Raw genomic sequence first — 18,042 nt, 5'->3', positions numbered from 1 at the left:
TGATTAAAAAAAATCCAACGACAGCGTTTAGATCGTAATACAATACAACATTAATAGTGGGTTTCATATATTATGTACAAAAGAAAGAAAAAATTTCAAATTTCGCTCATTCTGTCGTGTATCTCGATATTTTTATTCGTCTATGGGAGACGTCTTTCCTCGTTTTATGAACAACAAATACTTGTGGGTTCGTTCAAATGTCCTGGCAACGGAATGCGCCGAAGACTTAGCACAGAATTCTGTCGGAGTTGAATAATTGAGGCGGACGTTTTACGAAAGGACTGAAAGAGAATCGCGCGAAATGGTCGTTCTTGTTAGCACATTAACGGATACAAACGAAATATTTCAAGGGTGAGGGTAAGAGTAACGGTGGTGTGACGCGGACACGAAGGGAGAGGGTGGCTGGTTTTAATATAAATAGCCGAAATTATTTATTTCGCTGGTATAGCGGTGCTCGTTAAAATCCGGTAGGTACTCAGGCATTTTTGACGATTTGAAGAGCAAAGTAAAACAAAAATAAAAAAATAACAATGATCATAAAAATAATAACAACAACGGAACGACGTGGAGCGATACGGCGTTTTAGGCATGTTAATTTTCACATTCGGACTTAATACTCGTATATTATGAGTAAGCGGTGTCTATGTCTCGCTGTAGATTACGTCCCACGTCTATGTGACGAGTTATGTGGATTTTACTTTCAACCGTTGGGTTAGGAAAAATAACTCACTGGCTCGCGGACGACGACGGGTCCAATAAAAACCGCAAGTATCGTTATTATGCCGATAGTAGTTATTATATTGTTATAAATAATACATTTTTTTTTTTTTTCGATAAACGTATATAAACCTTAAAGTAACGAAACCAATCACGTTAAAACGGGACTTTAAAAGTAAAATAATACACCATTAATTTTCTCAAAACAAACGGAATGTTAAAATCTAGGTGGGCATCGTTTTATTCTGTCGATGATTATAATATATAATATATATTATAAACCGTAAATCTGTGAGCTTTTTTTTTTTTTTAATAAACAAGATAAACAAAGAAATATATTTCCTTTGTTGGAATAAATTAATGATTATCAACAATCCTCGTTTTAAATTTACAAAAGTAATAATATTACGACGAGATCTTTAATAATTACATTTATATGAGTCGTAATACATTTTGATAGTATACCTTTACTAAACGTAAATTATTATATTTTTAATAATACATGTTGTAGGGGTAATTGTATTAGTAACTACTTGATTGTTTTATTGCGTGTATAAATCACAAAAAATAGTAAATTTCAATACAGTTTTGTAAAGACATCAATGGTTTTCTATTATACATTAAACCAGTGTTTCCCAAAGGGTGTGCCGTGAAATTTGAAAGGTGTGCCGCGATAACTTGAACTATTTTTATAAAAAAGCATATAATGATTTATTTCAAAATACTTAAATATAATTAATATAAAAAATAAGTTTAAAATTACAAAAAAAGAGATATAATAATAACATTTTAATGTAAAACGTGTGCTTGGTGTTGTTTGCATAATAATTCAATTCTAGGAGGGATCGACAAATAACACACCAGCATGTCTTGTTCAACTGATTAAAGTAGTTCACGTTTTTTATTTCTAATATTTGTTAGTGCAGAAAACCTATGTTCACAGGGGTATGTTGTAGAAAATGGTAATAATATATTTATTAAAATTTCTGTAATTATCGGATACTATGTTTTAATGAGACTCCAAAATTGGAACAGTTTAAGTTCATTAAATAAATTTTAATCTCAATGAACGATCAGATAGAAGTTCTAAAAGTTGTCCCTGTTCAACTAATCCTATAGATGGGATATTACAACTGATTATGTTACTGCAAAACGATTGCGCGCCCAATCATATTCGTTAATAGGTTAACTCTCAATTCAAAGTGTGCCGTGACTTATAATAACTAATAATGATGTGCCGCGATAGGAAAAAGTTTGGGAACCACTGCATTAAATAGTGTAATGTGAGTGTATGAGTTCACTACTTTTATGCCAACTAGACTTAAGTCTTTAAGTGAACGGGTATTATATTTCGTTATTTCGTAGAATTTGGGAATAAATATCTACTTTACCCTAGAGAAATGAGCATTAATCAACCTATTTCTGAGTAGTAACTACTATTGAAATCGAAATATTTCAAAAAAATATAATAAAAAACCAACTTACAACTCAGTTTTATTTATGATTTGCATTTTTTATTTTTACTTTATTATGATATCATATTGGTTAGTAACAATAAGGTAATACTTACACGTTTTACACACTTATTTTCTGTGGGTCATTTTAATTTTCTGACATTGAAAAATATCAAAACAATATCATATTGCTTAGAGTAACATCAATGTCTGAGATATAATATGATATTATCTAAGATAAACAACATAAATAATTATTATGAAAAAAAAAAAAACGGAAAATTCTACTGATAAATAATTGTATCCATACTTCCAGTCAATTCTTCTAATTCTTAGTAAATATTATACTCCTACGCCCGTATTTTTTTTAGTAGTTATGTACATAATATTTTATTCCCTCCGGTTAGCTCGCGCACGAGTCACTACAATAAATCGATTATTTCGATATTTCGTCGAATTCATATAAATCGAATCAAATACTTTTCAACGTTACCCTCGGCTATATTTTACAATATGCTGTGCGTATACGTACGATGTCATTGTAACCGAGCGAATGAAATATGATTATTTTTGTTCGTTGATACGAATACACTAGTGACGTATTACGTACACCGACCGAGGCTACCGGATCTGACCGAACATTTCCTAGTAAATCGGGTTATAGTCGCAGGGGGCCTATAACAATAGGTATCTGTAATATACGTATATTTGCTCGAAGAAATCGAAAAATGACGTCCGGTTGAAAATCTTTAGTAGTCTCGTGCTATTATTTCTGTACCGCACGCGTTTTAGGTATCGAACGATTTAAGTACCACCCCGAGTGTATACGCCGCCGTATATTATGTGTATTACATTAGCGTTTGCAATCGATTGTCGTGAAGCGCAATAATAATATTTTCCAACTAATTTTGAGAACTGACTCCCTCTGCTTCTCTCGCCGAACCCACCATTCTACAACGATTTTCAGAGACATTCGTTTCTTCTGCACACATTCTAATCTATTCGCGTGTTACATTAAGTGCAATAAATGCTCTTTGTATGTACCATACTTATGGTTTACTAAAACGAGTAAAGCTACGAACAACTGATTCGTGCTCTACTGTATTTTGGTTAAAAAATATTAGTACTGACAATTGTGCATAAGTGAATTAATGTATTAATGCGATTTTAAGTATGGATATTTAGACATTAAAGAAATCTTAAAAAAGATTTTAAATTTGCATACTTACTAAAATCCAGGTAAATTGGCTAAATTAAACTTTTTCAAGTTCATTAAAGCGGGGTTATCGAAACTTTGCACACATTCTAATTTTGATTTATCACGACAGTCAAAATAGTCAACAACACACGATTTTTAGGGTTATAAATCGAGAAAAGACGTTGATAACGTACATCGAATAAAAAGAAAATCCTTAGTTTCATTTTCTCACTATTTATACTTAGATACTGTAACAGAAGTTCTTTAATTTATTCGAAAATGATCGCTCTGCAAAGAAACGTAGCAAATTTGAAATCTGATAAAATACTTTTTTCTCGAAAATTTACTCGACTTTAGTCTGTCACAATTCGTAAGACTAACGGTTTTCTACGATATAAAAAACCTTATGCTGTCACTGATCTACTTCTGAGTACCTTATTGTTGTGTATTCGTAAACCACCTCGAGATAATAATATTTCTCGCGTCAGTTACGCTCTCGCTAAAGGTATACACTGTCATTCTTACGTTGCACAGCTGCTTAGTTTACCTGATGTATTTTTATATAATATGTAATTTATTCGTGTATACAGAAGTTTACCGATAAGCTATTTATCGATTAACCCTTCGTTAGTGTACTGTTGATATTTTCCGTTTTTGAAGTGTTGTAGTTTATTACACTCTATAATTTTAATTAATATAAAATTTTACAAATTAAAAAAATTATGTTGAGCCTTTATTCAAATTTAATTTCATAATAGCTTTTAGCATAAAAAATATCATGTAATAATTTTTTTTTTATATAATATAATATTTACTTTCATCAATATAAATTAATTGGTTTCACTTGTATACATTAACTGTTACATAATTTATTTAACACTAATTACATAATTTGGTTATAATATTATTTTTTACTTTTTATATTTTGGTTTGCTACCCGCTACTAAGGCCACTGATTGACGAAAATTATAATAATGTATATTTACCAAATCATTTATTTTTTTTATTTTTTTTAATGTTTATTATATTATTTTGTGTGTGTTTCTATTTGGTTTACATATTACATAAGTTTCTCATATGATATAAACAAATTTGTATACATTGCTTGTATTAAAATCAGTTCAGACATTTTGTTTTAAGAATTTATTAAAAACTGCCTGCTACCTATATCATATTATTCAGATTGATTTTTATTACTTACTAATAATTTTGAAACAAAATTGTTTTTTACTTAATACTTATACATATTGAGGTGACTGTTTTTTAATATTAATCTTTTTGTTCTCATTTATATACCTGTAACGTGAATTGTATATCAGCATTCAAAAATATGATTTATATACGATATTGTGTTTTAGTTAAGTTTTTTTAAACTCTTTGGAACTTATATTGTCTAGTGTATTTCAAAACATAATATTGCATTTTGTGTAAAACTATTGTGTCATTAATATGATGTTCAATAAAAAAAAATAACAGAGTAAAATTGATCAACGGCCAAAAACAATATGGCATTGTTTTTTTCGCGTCTTTAACAATTTAATGAAAATACGTTACACGGAGTTCAAAAGAATAAGGAAATTCTATATTCAAAGTCTATTTAAAGGAACTACGTAGATTCACGAAGGCAGTGGAAATACGGGTCCCGTTAAACTGTACATTATAAGCTTTTAATGAGTTTAAAAAAACCTTGTAAATGTGGTTTAATATTGTAATTATGTTTGTTCAATTGAAGTCTTTTATACAAAATCTTTGAAGGTTTAAATTTAACTATTTATAATAGGATTTAATCAAATTAAAATTTGTAGTTATATGTTTGGTTTGGTCATCAAAGGAGGTCATTTAATTTAAAAGAGCATACTATGTCTTACAAATAATTTGTACAACTTCATGAATAAATGTTTTGAATAACGCTGTAATAAATATTACTTAATGTAATATAATTATGAGTACCTACGAGCATTACCGGTGTATTGAAAGGAATTCTTAAATTTAGGTAATATAATAATATTGATCAAGTGTCTCTGTATTTACAGAAGAGTAGATATGTTTAAATAATATTTCGTACAATGTAGATCATAACGATATCTTAAATGTAAAATGGATAATTATTTATGTTTTACGGTATAAATCCAATACAGATAAATGTCTATACTGTTTCATTGTACATGTTTGAATAACGTATTGGCCTTATCTTATAATAGTCTGTATACCATTTATTTGAAGATTATACCAGATAAAAATCGTATCATGTTTTATATTTATAACTCTTGTACTCGTCGTGTGTCCATGCAAATAGTTTTCCCAAAAGTCGCACATAAAACGAAATATCTTATTACCGTGCATCCCTGATTATTCTTTTGGCGGTGGTGCCTTGCATTCCGTACTGTATTATATACAGTCCATGTACCATTGTATCACGACCATAATCCCTGCTATGTTGAAATAATAATGGGTAGCCCTCAACCACGTGAGTGTATTATCTCAAATCAAAAGTTTCCCGTTTAAACCGTGTAAATTTGTTGTTGCAACATAACGCCCTTTAAATAATTAACATATATGGGTATAATATGACCTTAAAATGATTAACATATTATATGGACCAATTAAATTATAAATCGTATAAAAACATTATAAATGTTGTGCGAATAATGCATTTATACATAATATACGAACCGAGATAAAAAACAAATGACTTGCAAAATAAAAAAGTTAAAACTTATACCACTACAGAAATATATTAAAACTAGAACATCGACCACCGATCGGTGTTATCCGACTCGCCGACATGATACCTAATGTCGTCATAATTTATAGTTGAATACTTGTGTCTTATCTGTACTCTGTTTACGGTTATTAATAAATAATTAATTATTTATCATTACAGGTACTAAGTAGGCTGTGCGGTTATTAATTATTGTTAAAATTATACAATTATAATATTTACTAAATTGTGTCAGAAAAATAATAATTAAAACAAGTACAGTTATATTTAATCAAAAACGTTTTTCCATAACATCTGGGTATTATATCGACCTAAATAATAATTATCACTTAGGTGCTAAGTAATATTAATTTATATGGGCACATTTGTCTAGGGTTACTTAAAGTTACAAAATTAAAACAATTACCGCAGATGGTTACTGCTTATATAAATATCACAGAAAGCTTGTATTATTATACAATAGGTAAAAGGTTTAATTTTGTAATTTATTTTACTTCGATATTAACTCAGGGAATTGGCTTCCAAGCTAATTGAAATCGATAAATAAACTATTATCGAAGGTTAAACGATATTTTGCATAAAAAACTCCATTCCATAAATAAAGTTTACGATGAAGTGTTTTAAATGTTATATAATATGTAATGTACATGATTTCACCTCGACTCCAGACCTCGATAATATTGAGCGTACGCAATATTACACTAGTTACCCACAGACGGTAAGACGCGATTCTGTTGTCATAATATATCCACCGAGAATTTTCGATTCTCATCGAGTAGCGCTCATACAGTTTATAGAAACATGTGTGTAACCCAAAATTGGTACGTAACAATATGGGAACGTGACAGTGACAACTCGGGGCCCCGGCGGTGCCGATGTCCATATTATTATTATCGTATAATTTTTTACACGGCCGTCTGAAAATTCGTCCGAAAACCTTTTCTCGTGGTCATAATAATAAAAATATAATTTATAGAATAAACGTCCTAATATTTTTATATACGCATATAATATTATGTACATAATATAACGTTATCATCTCTCGGCCGGTTGTCGCGGGCCGAAATACCGCGATATCGATTTGGCGGTCTCGGCGTATTACTATAATAATAAGTAATAACGCACGTTCGCGTGTATAATATATTATCATACTCACACGCATAATATTGTACATACTTTGTACAGGGACGGTCGTCGTGTTCTTTCCGTTTATCTGTGTTATCTCCGCGGCCCACGGCAAAGTGGAAAAACCACCCAGTATAATATATAAAATACCGAAGATATAATATAATAATAATAAAAATGTCGACGCTCGTTATGCGGCCAATGCCATCGACGGTATCCTCGATCCGTCCGTTTTTCCGCCCGTTGGGGTATATTTTTCGTTATACGACCGCCGCGATCGTAATAATAATAATAATAAGATAACATCGTCGCGCGGTTTATATAATATGCGCGAGCGGTAAATAACCCAGAAAATCTCCAGTTATTTGTCACCCTAACGGACTGTATATATTATTATACACTCAACCCCTCCGCAAGACGCGCCTTCTACAGCGATATATATCATATCAGTAATAGCGTATTATACATAATTTACTCATCGGTAATCTGCTGCACGTTATACGAAGCAAAACGATCGATTTCGCGAGATTTTATGATAATATATTATATTATATTATTATTAGGTCGACTTTAGAACGTCGTGCTTGAGACGGTATAATGCAGTTGGACCGAAATTCGGGTTCGGTGGTTTAGATGTTTATGAGATTGAACTAAGTTCACCGTCTTGTGCATTCTTAGGTTGGGTAGATGGTATCACCGATGTTATTACGCGTAGTTACAAACGTTGGATTTTGCCAGGTTGACTTCAGCGGTGGGTCTTAACTTTCTATCAATGTTTTAATTTTCAAAGTGATAAAGATCAAAAATAATTCGATACGTTTTAGATTAGTATGGTAAACACAATGACAGTATAAGTTTAATTTTAATGCTATTTCAATGTCCTTAGGATGGAGTGGAGGTATATTACCTAATGCCCTGGGTTGATTGAATAATGAGTATCCGACACCGGCGACACCGTTTCGTTATTCTAGAAATGTTTCTGCAGTAACAACTGTATAACCACCACATTCCCTAGAAATACCTAGCGTGATTTTAGTTTTGAATTGCACCATGTTGGTCTTATTGTTTTTGATAAATCATTTGTAAAAATGTCATCAATATGTAATTATTTACCCGGTGGGCTTTTGAAAATGAAAATTCGCTAAATGTCGATATTTCGTTAAATCCATGCTCTGGATTTCACTGAATTCCCATACTGGTCTATTATTTTTTGTAATTATTTTTACAAAGCAAGATTAAAAATTAAACTTTTATCTATTTTTACAATTAGAACTCTTCTTGCATAACAGAAAATGCATTTTTTTCAATAGAGCTATTTTTTAATTTTTATCAAACACGTATCGTACCTTATTATTTACATTTAATAATGACTTAGTACACTTTTTAAGCATATTTAAAATTCCTAAAAATTAGAAATTTTTATAAATATTTTAATTATTTCAGCTTTAATGAAGAATCAATAATTTATTATGAATAATATTTTTTTTTAAATTCCTCATTTCAAACGGCATTATAATATAAATTTCCTCAGATTGTTTAATATTTCAACATGAATATTCTTCGTTACCGATTATACATGGACAACGAAAGAGCTATTTGTTTGCATAAATGAAAAAACTGTTTATTTACATTTCATTTCTTCAGTGAAAACTATAAATTCAGAGATCAATAACATTAAAATGCAATAAGTAGTATATATTAAATGCTAAACTAGTAATATAATTCTCGATACGATTGATTTTTATAAATAATAACGAATATCTACTAGTACCTAGGTACTACTCTTTTCGAATATGCTAATGGTGATAGAAATGCTTTGTGCGATTTGCATATATACGACACCAAAACGGATAAAAATGTAAACAAAAATATTCTACTTTATAATAACGCTGCGAAATTGCTTGGATATGGAATGATATTCTATAAATTAAACGTAAGATCAAAATCCTATATGGACTTACCATATCAAATAACAAAGAAAGGTAAATAATGCAAAATGCCTTATATTAATATAAACAGAACCATACAAAACCTCTCTGTCTGGCTGATATAGACTTTTTATCATAAAATGGATTCTACCGAACCCCAAATCAGATTATTTTCTCGGTCACCCCGTCTATTAGAAGTTGAAGAAACTCGTTAAAATATCCAACGATTATAGTAGATAATAAGTGTTTGATCAAAATATTTCACCCGTTTATAGCCCATTTATTTAAATATGAAATTTTTAAAAAAATTTTAAACTTTAAGAACAATGTACCTATACTAAAATAAAGACATGGATGTTGTATTTTTTCAATGTAAGATTGTTTCGTTAAAAAAATTAACGTTAATTGCACCAAATTTTTTTTCTGGTTAATTTTTTTTACTATTCAAAATTTATTTTACGATCTAATTGCGATTAATAACAATTCATTTAGCGTATTATTGTTATTATATTGTTATCAGATATTACCAAACGATAGTTACCACATAATGTTAATATTTATTGGGTACTATCAAACATCACCATTAAGTATTATTCATGATTATATTTCAAATATTTTGATTATGGTTTTTAATTTTTCTGTTACAAACCAAGAAAATAGCATATCATTCAGACCAAATTGTACATATTTTACCATTTTATTGAAATTTTTAGTAAATTTAACTCAATTTGTTTGAACTTAGCTTCCATCCGTATATTGTTATTCAACTATAATGTAGGTACTTATGTGTTTATTATTTCACATTCGTTAATCGGTTAATCGGTAATTTTATCTTCAGTTTTGAAATTAAATCAAACAAATGCTTCAATAATAAATTAATAAATTTAATAAGCTGAAATTTCTTTGTTTGAGATTATTAATATTTTATTTGTTTGTTTTTTAATGTGCCTACTTTTGAACATATTAAACTTGTTAAAACCCATTTAAAACAACAATTAATTATTAAAACAAAACAAAACTGACTTTTAAATTATATAAATTGGTTCATTAATAATAGTAAGCTAAACAGTTTTGAATAACTAGTTAAAGTTCATTAATAAAACATAGTTATTTAATAAATTATAATTTTAAATGTATTAAATAACTCAATTTTGTAATAAAACGTAAACCATTTATGGACAGATTATAATTATTAAATTATTTACATTTTTTTTTATATATCATGTCGAAACACGTAAAGTCTATATTAAATTACTGCCTATCAATTATTATAAAACACAATTTTTTCAAACATACAAATCAATAAATAAAAAGAATAATTAATTGATTAAAAAAGAAATGTTTTTCAATTTATGAAATGGTTCAATATTTTTGTATCAAACCATAACATATTATATGATGTTAAATTATAATAATACCGTCGTATCAAATTTATATCAATCTTTACGTATAATGTATAATGTATAACATTAATATGGAAAATTATATCAAATACTATTAATAGTATCTTAAAATTTGTACTAAAATATTATGTAATAGCGAAGTAATAAAAGTACTATTTGTTTTTTTACTTCCTTTTTATGATTACTGATTAGTAATTATGCATATTATATTATAATTATAACCATTGCATTGTTACCCATTGTATTTAAAATAATATTTTCATTTTATTTATTCAATACAAATAAAATAAAGATTTATTATCATTTTTTAAGGTATAAAATTCTTTAAAAATCCCGTCAAACCTCGTATAGTCAATACACAATTTAACACGCAGCATTAAATTAACTTTGTTTACGTGAATAATTAAAAAATTGTAGAGAAAGGTCGTTATTCCTAAAACGTGAATAACAAAACATTATTATTATTATTTTAATTTACAGATATTTTTAAGTTGGTCTAACTAACAATAATTTATTTTATTGTAACAGTCTATACTTTTTAAAATTTAACTTTAATACTATACAGTAGTTTTATGGTGTCTTACTGTCTTCTGCATAGAGATAAAATAATACCACTTATTACATGACCATCAAATAATATCATTTACTATAAATTATTTATATTATAAAAACAATATTATTAGCCATTTGTTACAAAAATGGTAATTTTAATTCAAAATGTATTTATTTATTTATTATTTACTATTTATTTTATTTAAACTGAGAAGATCTTATTTGAATTGATATTAAGAAACAACATACTATATTTTTAGGTTTTGTCATATAAAACATGATCATATGATAATTTTAATACATATTTATATAGGAGCCAAAAAATATTATATATATATATTTTTTTAATAAAGGCCTATTTTTAGGCCTATATGCCTCGAAGTCAAGATTTGTTATCGATTTGATTAAAACATACTACATATAAACATGTAATTGTAAATCAAAAAATTTCACGAACAAATTTATTTTCTATTTTAGATTCATTTAATGAGGTGTCTTATCTGCAACTATAATTGATCCTGAAAATATCTTACTGATATTGGATAACTCCCTCTTCTTCCAACTATGTATAATATACAAACTATATAAAGTCAATTTATCAATCACTGAGGCTTGTGACATTGTTATTATATTATTTGTAATGCTTGTGATCATTTCATTTTTAATTAAAACTAAATAACTATATTATTTAATAATTAATAATATGCGATTATTATATGCTACAGGTCGCCCAGAACCGAAAGTCAGGTGGTGGCGAGGAGAAACTTTGATGGACACAGGAAATGAAGGCATTTCCGGAAAATTCACAGCATCATCAGCACCAGTGAAACAAAACGAAATGACTATCGAAGCGCTGGGCCGATACGACCAGGGAGCCGTGTACACTTGTCAAGCTTCCAATAGCAACTTGTCTGCCCCCGTCAGCGCCAGCGTCACAATCGAAATGTACCGTAAGTACATCCATCCACTTAACCTTAGATTATAATATATGTGATAAATACCGAATACAATAGTATTATTTAGCACAGTACTAGTCTAGTCATTTGTTTATAGTCTAGGTAATTTATTCCAATGGTAGATATATATTAGATAGGATTTATCTGATAGATGAACCGAATCTATTACCAGGATTACTAAGGCACCTATTTAATTATGCTTATTAACTATTTAACTGTATGATTTGCATCTAACAAATTGATTAACTAAAACAAATTTTTTATTTCGGATTGAAACTCAATTTATTGGAAATGTTTTTGATAACTTCCCAGTATTTCAAAAACAAAATACCACTGCCTAGAATCTATGTCTATATCTCATTTACTATGAAAAACGTTTGTATATATAAAAAAAATTGTAGTATTCGGATTATTATTAGATGAATTTATTTTATAATTTTTTTCATACACTTTAAACATAACTCGATTATAAAAAAAAAAACAAAAATTATGCACAATGTTGATTTTTATTTTGTTAAATATTATTATTAACCTAGCTGAATTGAGTTAAAACCAATCATTAGTTTGCTCAGCCTTATTCATACCCGATTGAATTCGTATAATAATTTTGTTATTCTGTTATACTGATACACACGTATCATGGTATGGAAGTAAACAACGCCACAACACATATCATGCACCAATACACAACTGAAATTATTTAAATTTGACTCTTACACAAACACACACACGCACACATATACAATATAAATAGGTAGTCAGTATTTTTTTTTTTTTATTATATATAAATCAACTGCTACCACACACGTTATGTATTACAACAATTATCGTATTTTTACTCGATTGGGTAACACATTTATGGATACAGTCCCACCGAACAGGGATCAGCATTTATTTTTGTATGCTCGCCTCTGTAGTTGAGTGTACAACTGTATAAGTTTTTTGCTTCTTTGTTGCCCCTTTTTTTATTGGACGTAGTCTATTTGATGTTGTGTCATTAAAATGCATACGTCAAAAACCGGTGCATTTATACATAAACTAACTGTTTATCAAAATTGCAACAATCAAAATCTAAATACATTAAAAAGAAAAAAAACAAAACTTCCTAGGAAATAATTACCTTTTTTTTCCAAAAAACAAATTTTGGACTAAATATTCTTATTATTTTTGCTAGAGTTTACATAATATGTTTAATTAAAATTTTGTATTCATTAAATTAAATCGATTTAAATTGTGTTATTTATTAACAATTACTTGAATGTTAGGCGATAATAAATCATAAAAATACTACAGTTATACCTTAGGTACCTAAGTACCTAATAAATATCAGTTTTCTTAAAATTCAATGAATTGTTTTTCAAATACCTATTTTAAATATTAGAAATACATACTTTAACGACTAGCATAACGTTATGAGGTGCGTTATCAAAATTGCATTACATTACGTTAATGTTTAAGTAAATAACACTTTTACGTGGAAATTTCTTAAGTAAACTGAAATCAATATTCCATTACTAAACAAGCAGCAAACCAAATGCTTTTTTGATTTTTCTAAATTTCGTCATATCTTATTGTATGGTATACTGATATTAAATATTTAAAATTAACTACTTTTTCTTCTCCTTAAATTAACTTTTCAATAGTATGTCCTTTAACAATCTAATTAAATATGTAGTAAAACTAATCCTTCGTAATTTTTAATTTAAAATGAACGGCATTTACACTAATAGCAAGTGTTTGTAATTTATAATTTATATTCACTCGAATTCATGATGGTTAAAATGTAAAGTGTTTTGCTAATATCCCACACAAAAACATTACTGTGAGAAATTACTTTTAAGATATTTATATTTGTATTATTTTTCTTTTACTATTTTATATTTTCAATATTATAATACATTATAGACAAAACATACAGACTATAACAATATAGAAAATTCAAACGTGAATTTAAAACTTTTTATTCAAACTATTATTTATTTATCAATAATTTGAATAAATAAATAAAAACAAAATGTCTAATATAAATGTTTAATATCACCATCGATACAATTTATAAATTTAACTCAAGCACTTTTCTATTTTACTGGGGGATGTTTTACCACTCGTTTTCAACATAAATGTTTTATTAATACATATTATTTTCGCCTTGTTTATTATGTACATTGTACATATACAATTTACATTTCATATAAGGTAAAATGTATGTATATAATACATACTTCTACATCGGCACATACTATAGCTGTTTTATTTGATTTGGATAGGTAGTTTAAATATACGAAGTATCTGCATTGTTTTAGTAAGCAAAGTCAAATACACAATACAGATCTGTTTCTTTTTAAAAGTTTAACATTTTGAATCCAGATGAATAGTTAAGACGTATTATTTTTAAAATGTTTATAAGAATTCTGATGTAGAAATTATTTGTTTTAGTTATTATTATTTTTTTTTTTTTTTTTTTTTAGATTTTATATTTAATAGAGAACATTAATAATGATGTATAAATTATACTTTGAAAAAAAATATATATGTACTAATTATATTACAGACTATAATATACATACCATTTATTTAAACTAGAATGATACTAATAATGTCGATATTTTAGATTCTGAGCGAAGCAATCAATTGTATAGATTACTTAATATATTAAGTAAATAGATAACTTAATTTATTTATTTATTAATTTTCATCTTTTGAAGCTGTGAAAATGTTTATTTTTCATAATTATCAGGAAGCACAAAAAATTAAACTAAAGAATAAACTAACATTCTTACATAAAGCCAATGTTCGGCAATATCGATTTTGTATTTTTAGTGTAACTTAAAAAAGAATATTTAAAGATATTTGAAATTTTTAGCAAATGAGTTTATGAGTTTTCTCTATACATGGTATAATTAAAAAAAAAATATCGCTTTGTTGTATAGTAGAGATGGAGAGTAGGTCACTAGTCACTATAATGGATGTGTTAAATTTGAATGCAATGACGGGTATCATTGTATACGAAAAACAACTCTGAACGGAGATGATTTGCAAATTAATGATAATTAGTTGGATATATTATATTATTTCCTATATTTAAATTGAAATATATCGTTATTTTATGCGATTTCGTAAAAAATTAAATTTCATACGCTAATAAAATGTTTTCTATATTGACTCTGGAATTTTTTTTTACAATTACTTAAAGGAAAACTAATGGATAACATTGTATTGGATTTTGAACCTTAAGTATAAATTACAAAAATTTTATGAATTTTCAACTTCAAAATTTCTAGCAAATTTTCACGATTTTGATATATTTCGTAAATATTTTAACTTTAAATGCTTATAAACAAAAATTGTGAATAACAATTTTTGATTTTTTTTTACTACGATAAGTACAACTTATAATAAACCTTGTATTAAATTTGAAAGATTTTTTGAATAGCCAATTTTTTTTTTTATCGCCATTTTGAGAAAAAAAACTTAGAAAAGTCAAAAGTTTCTATAGATAGCTTAAAAAAGGTCAAAATATTTTGAAAATTTAATCGTAAATAGATAACGATAGTATAAACATTTGGTGAAAATTTCAAGTATTTACAATAATTTGTTTTTGAGTAACAGCAAAATTAAAAAATCGATTTTGTCGTAAAGTGGTTATGCGTAAAAATTCCCGTTTTTCCGTTATTTTTTCAGGGTTTTTCCCAACGCTTTTGAAAACTACTGGAAATTATTTTTTTTACTTTTGACCTCCTAAAGTATCGACAAGATGAATTTTCCTATTCAAAGAGGGGTTGAAGTAAAAAATTGAAGCATTATTACTACTCCAAAACGTAATGACACAAAAATAAAAAAAACTATAAAAAAAAAATTTAAAAAACACACATCATTGTAAAATTAATACATTCATTACTCCGTTCAGAATCTAAAATATACATATTATACAACTATTTATAAACTTTTCAAATTTCCTTTTGTCATAAAATTATAAAATTTATTAAAAAATGTCTTATATAATTCTTTTATATCAATTGGAAAATACCAAATATGCAGCCATAATAATTGTTGATATATAAAGCTAGAGTTTTGACAGCATTAATTTATTCCGGCCAAAATTAGTAAATAACTTTATAGTTTTAATAAATCATAACATTTTCAATGTTAATACCTACGTCCAGTCTTGTCGATTATTCGAGTACTTGTATTTAAATACTTTTTTTAGGTTTTTATTTTAGAATACTAAATACTTTTTTTCATTCTTGTATTAATTTCACTCAAAATTCTAATTACCGATATTTAAAAAATGTTGGACCCCCGAAATTGTTTTCAGTTACGGCCGGCCTTGTGACGAATACTATATGAGTAATAACCTAACATCATATGCCAGCTACTTATGTATTATATTTAAATTAAAAATATTATGCAGGATATCTCAGAAGTTACTATCATTGAAGTTTAAAAAAAATATTGAGCGTAATTTCACAAATGTTATACACATATATATATATATTTATAATTCCCCACTTTTTTTTATTTCTATAGATGTATAGGCAATAATTCACATACACATTGTTTAAATTTAATTAAAATATAGACACATCTGTGTCCACTTTTCAGTCGATAATGACAGTTTATGAAACTTACATTTTTATACAGCTTAAAATATTTTTAGTTTATGATAAAAACGTCATTATAATTTAAAACTCCAATATAGTACTTGCTCAAATGCGTGCTGGAAAAAATAAACTGAAAAATAAAAACACATTTGAAATGAATATAAACGACCATTGTTATTCATAGATTTTAGTTGTTCGGCTTAAAACAAAATACCATTATAAACATTAAATATTATACAGAAATAATATCATCATTAATGTTTACCATTTTAAGATCTCGATTCGCCCATTCTATAGAACAATAGAACATCAATGGTTTATGAACTCATTATGCACTGTACCACCTACTAAAATTATATTTCATTTGTTTTGTTTCGACTTTTCAGCTATCAAAAATTATAAATGAATGTCCATTATAACATTAAAATGTATTTTATAGTTTAATCGTCAATATAGTAATGTAAAACAATAAAAGAGATTTTCTTTATGCTAGGTTTGTTATCTTATAATTACTATTTAGTACAGTTTTTGTGCGTGTTATATTTTACAAAAATCAGAATTGTATCTTAGAGTTTTAATATAGAACAATAATATTATGATCATTCATTTATAAATTTATTAATCTTGATAAATTTGGTTGTACTTTCAACATTAGATTTAAGTACAAATTATACATCCAAATTTCGATGAATAAACTTGTAATTAAAAAATAATCATCCACCGTTCACCATTCAGTTGGTATAAATAACTATGAAACCCGTCACGTTACCGTCATGTCATTTTGAAATGACACTATTAGTTGAACGAAGTGAAATTTCAAAAAACTGTTATTTATAAAATTAATTATTTTTTACCATCTATAATAATTAATAACTCTTTAAAATAAAATTATACTTAAGAAAAAATAATTACTGGAATATTGTCTTGACTTTAAAACTATAGACAAGATTTGAGGGAAAATATCTTTACAACCAATCATTGTTATAAAAATATAAAAATAAAATACTTGTACTCTAGTTAAACTGAAATGTAATTTATTTATATAGTTGGTACTCGACTTTTCAATTTCCTCGGGGCCATACCATTATTTTATTTCTGATCTATATCGTAAATGCTAGAGACATTTTAAAAAAAGGTAATACATAATTGTTATTGCTTTTTTTTTACATCACCTAGTAAAATTGTTAATGCAATCGTTTTAAATTTAAATACTTTATAGATATTTGATCAGCATTATGTTTCCCTAGACTAAATCAAAATATATTCTTTGTAATCCTTTAAAAATGTTAATACACTGCTATAATTAATATGAATAATAAAATTAATAATTATGATAATATGCATCTCAATACAATTGAATTCGAACATTGAACATGTTACATCTAC

General features: G+C 27.0%; 1 protein-coding gene across 1 annotated transcript in view; it reads left to right on the top strand.

Annotated features, from left to right (window-relative positions):
- The window catches only part of LOC113556860, a 503,097-nt gene that overhangs the window by 448,359 nt on the left and 36,696 nt on the right, over positions 1-18,042 (top strand). The window contains exon 5 of the mRNA XM_026962058.1: positions 11,825-12,049. Within this exon, the coding sequence (XP_026817859.1) occupies positions 11,825-12,049 (225 nt within the window). The remainder of the gene's footprint in view (positions 1-11,824; positions 12,050-18,042) is intronic.

This window comes from Rhopalosiphum maidis, chromosome 3 (genome assembly GCF_003676215.2).
Source record: "Rhopalosiphum maidis isolate BTI-1 chromosome 3, ASM367621v3, whole genome shotgun sequence".
Classification (NCBI taxonomy): domain Eukaryota; kingdom Metazoa; phylum Arthropoda; class Insecta; order Hemiptera; family Aphididae; genus Rhopalosiphum; species Rhopalosiphum maidis.
This window is presented reverse-complemented; position numbering and strand designations above follow the sequence as displayed.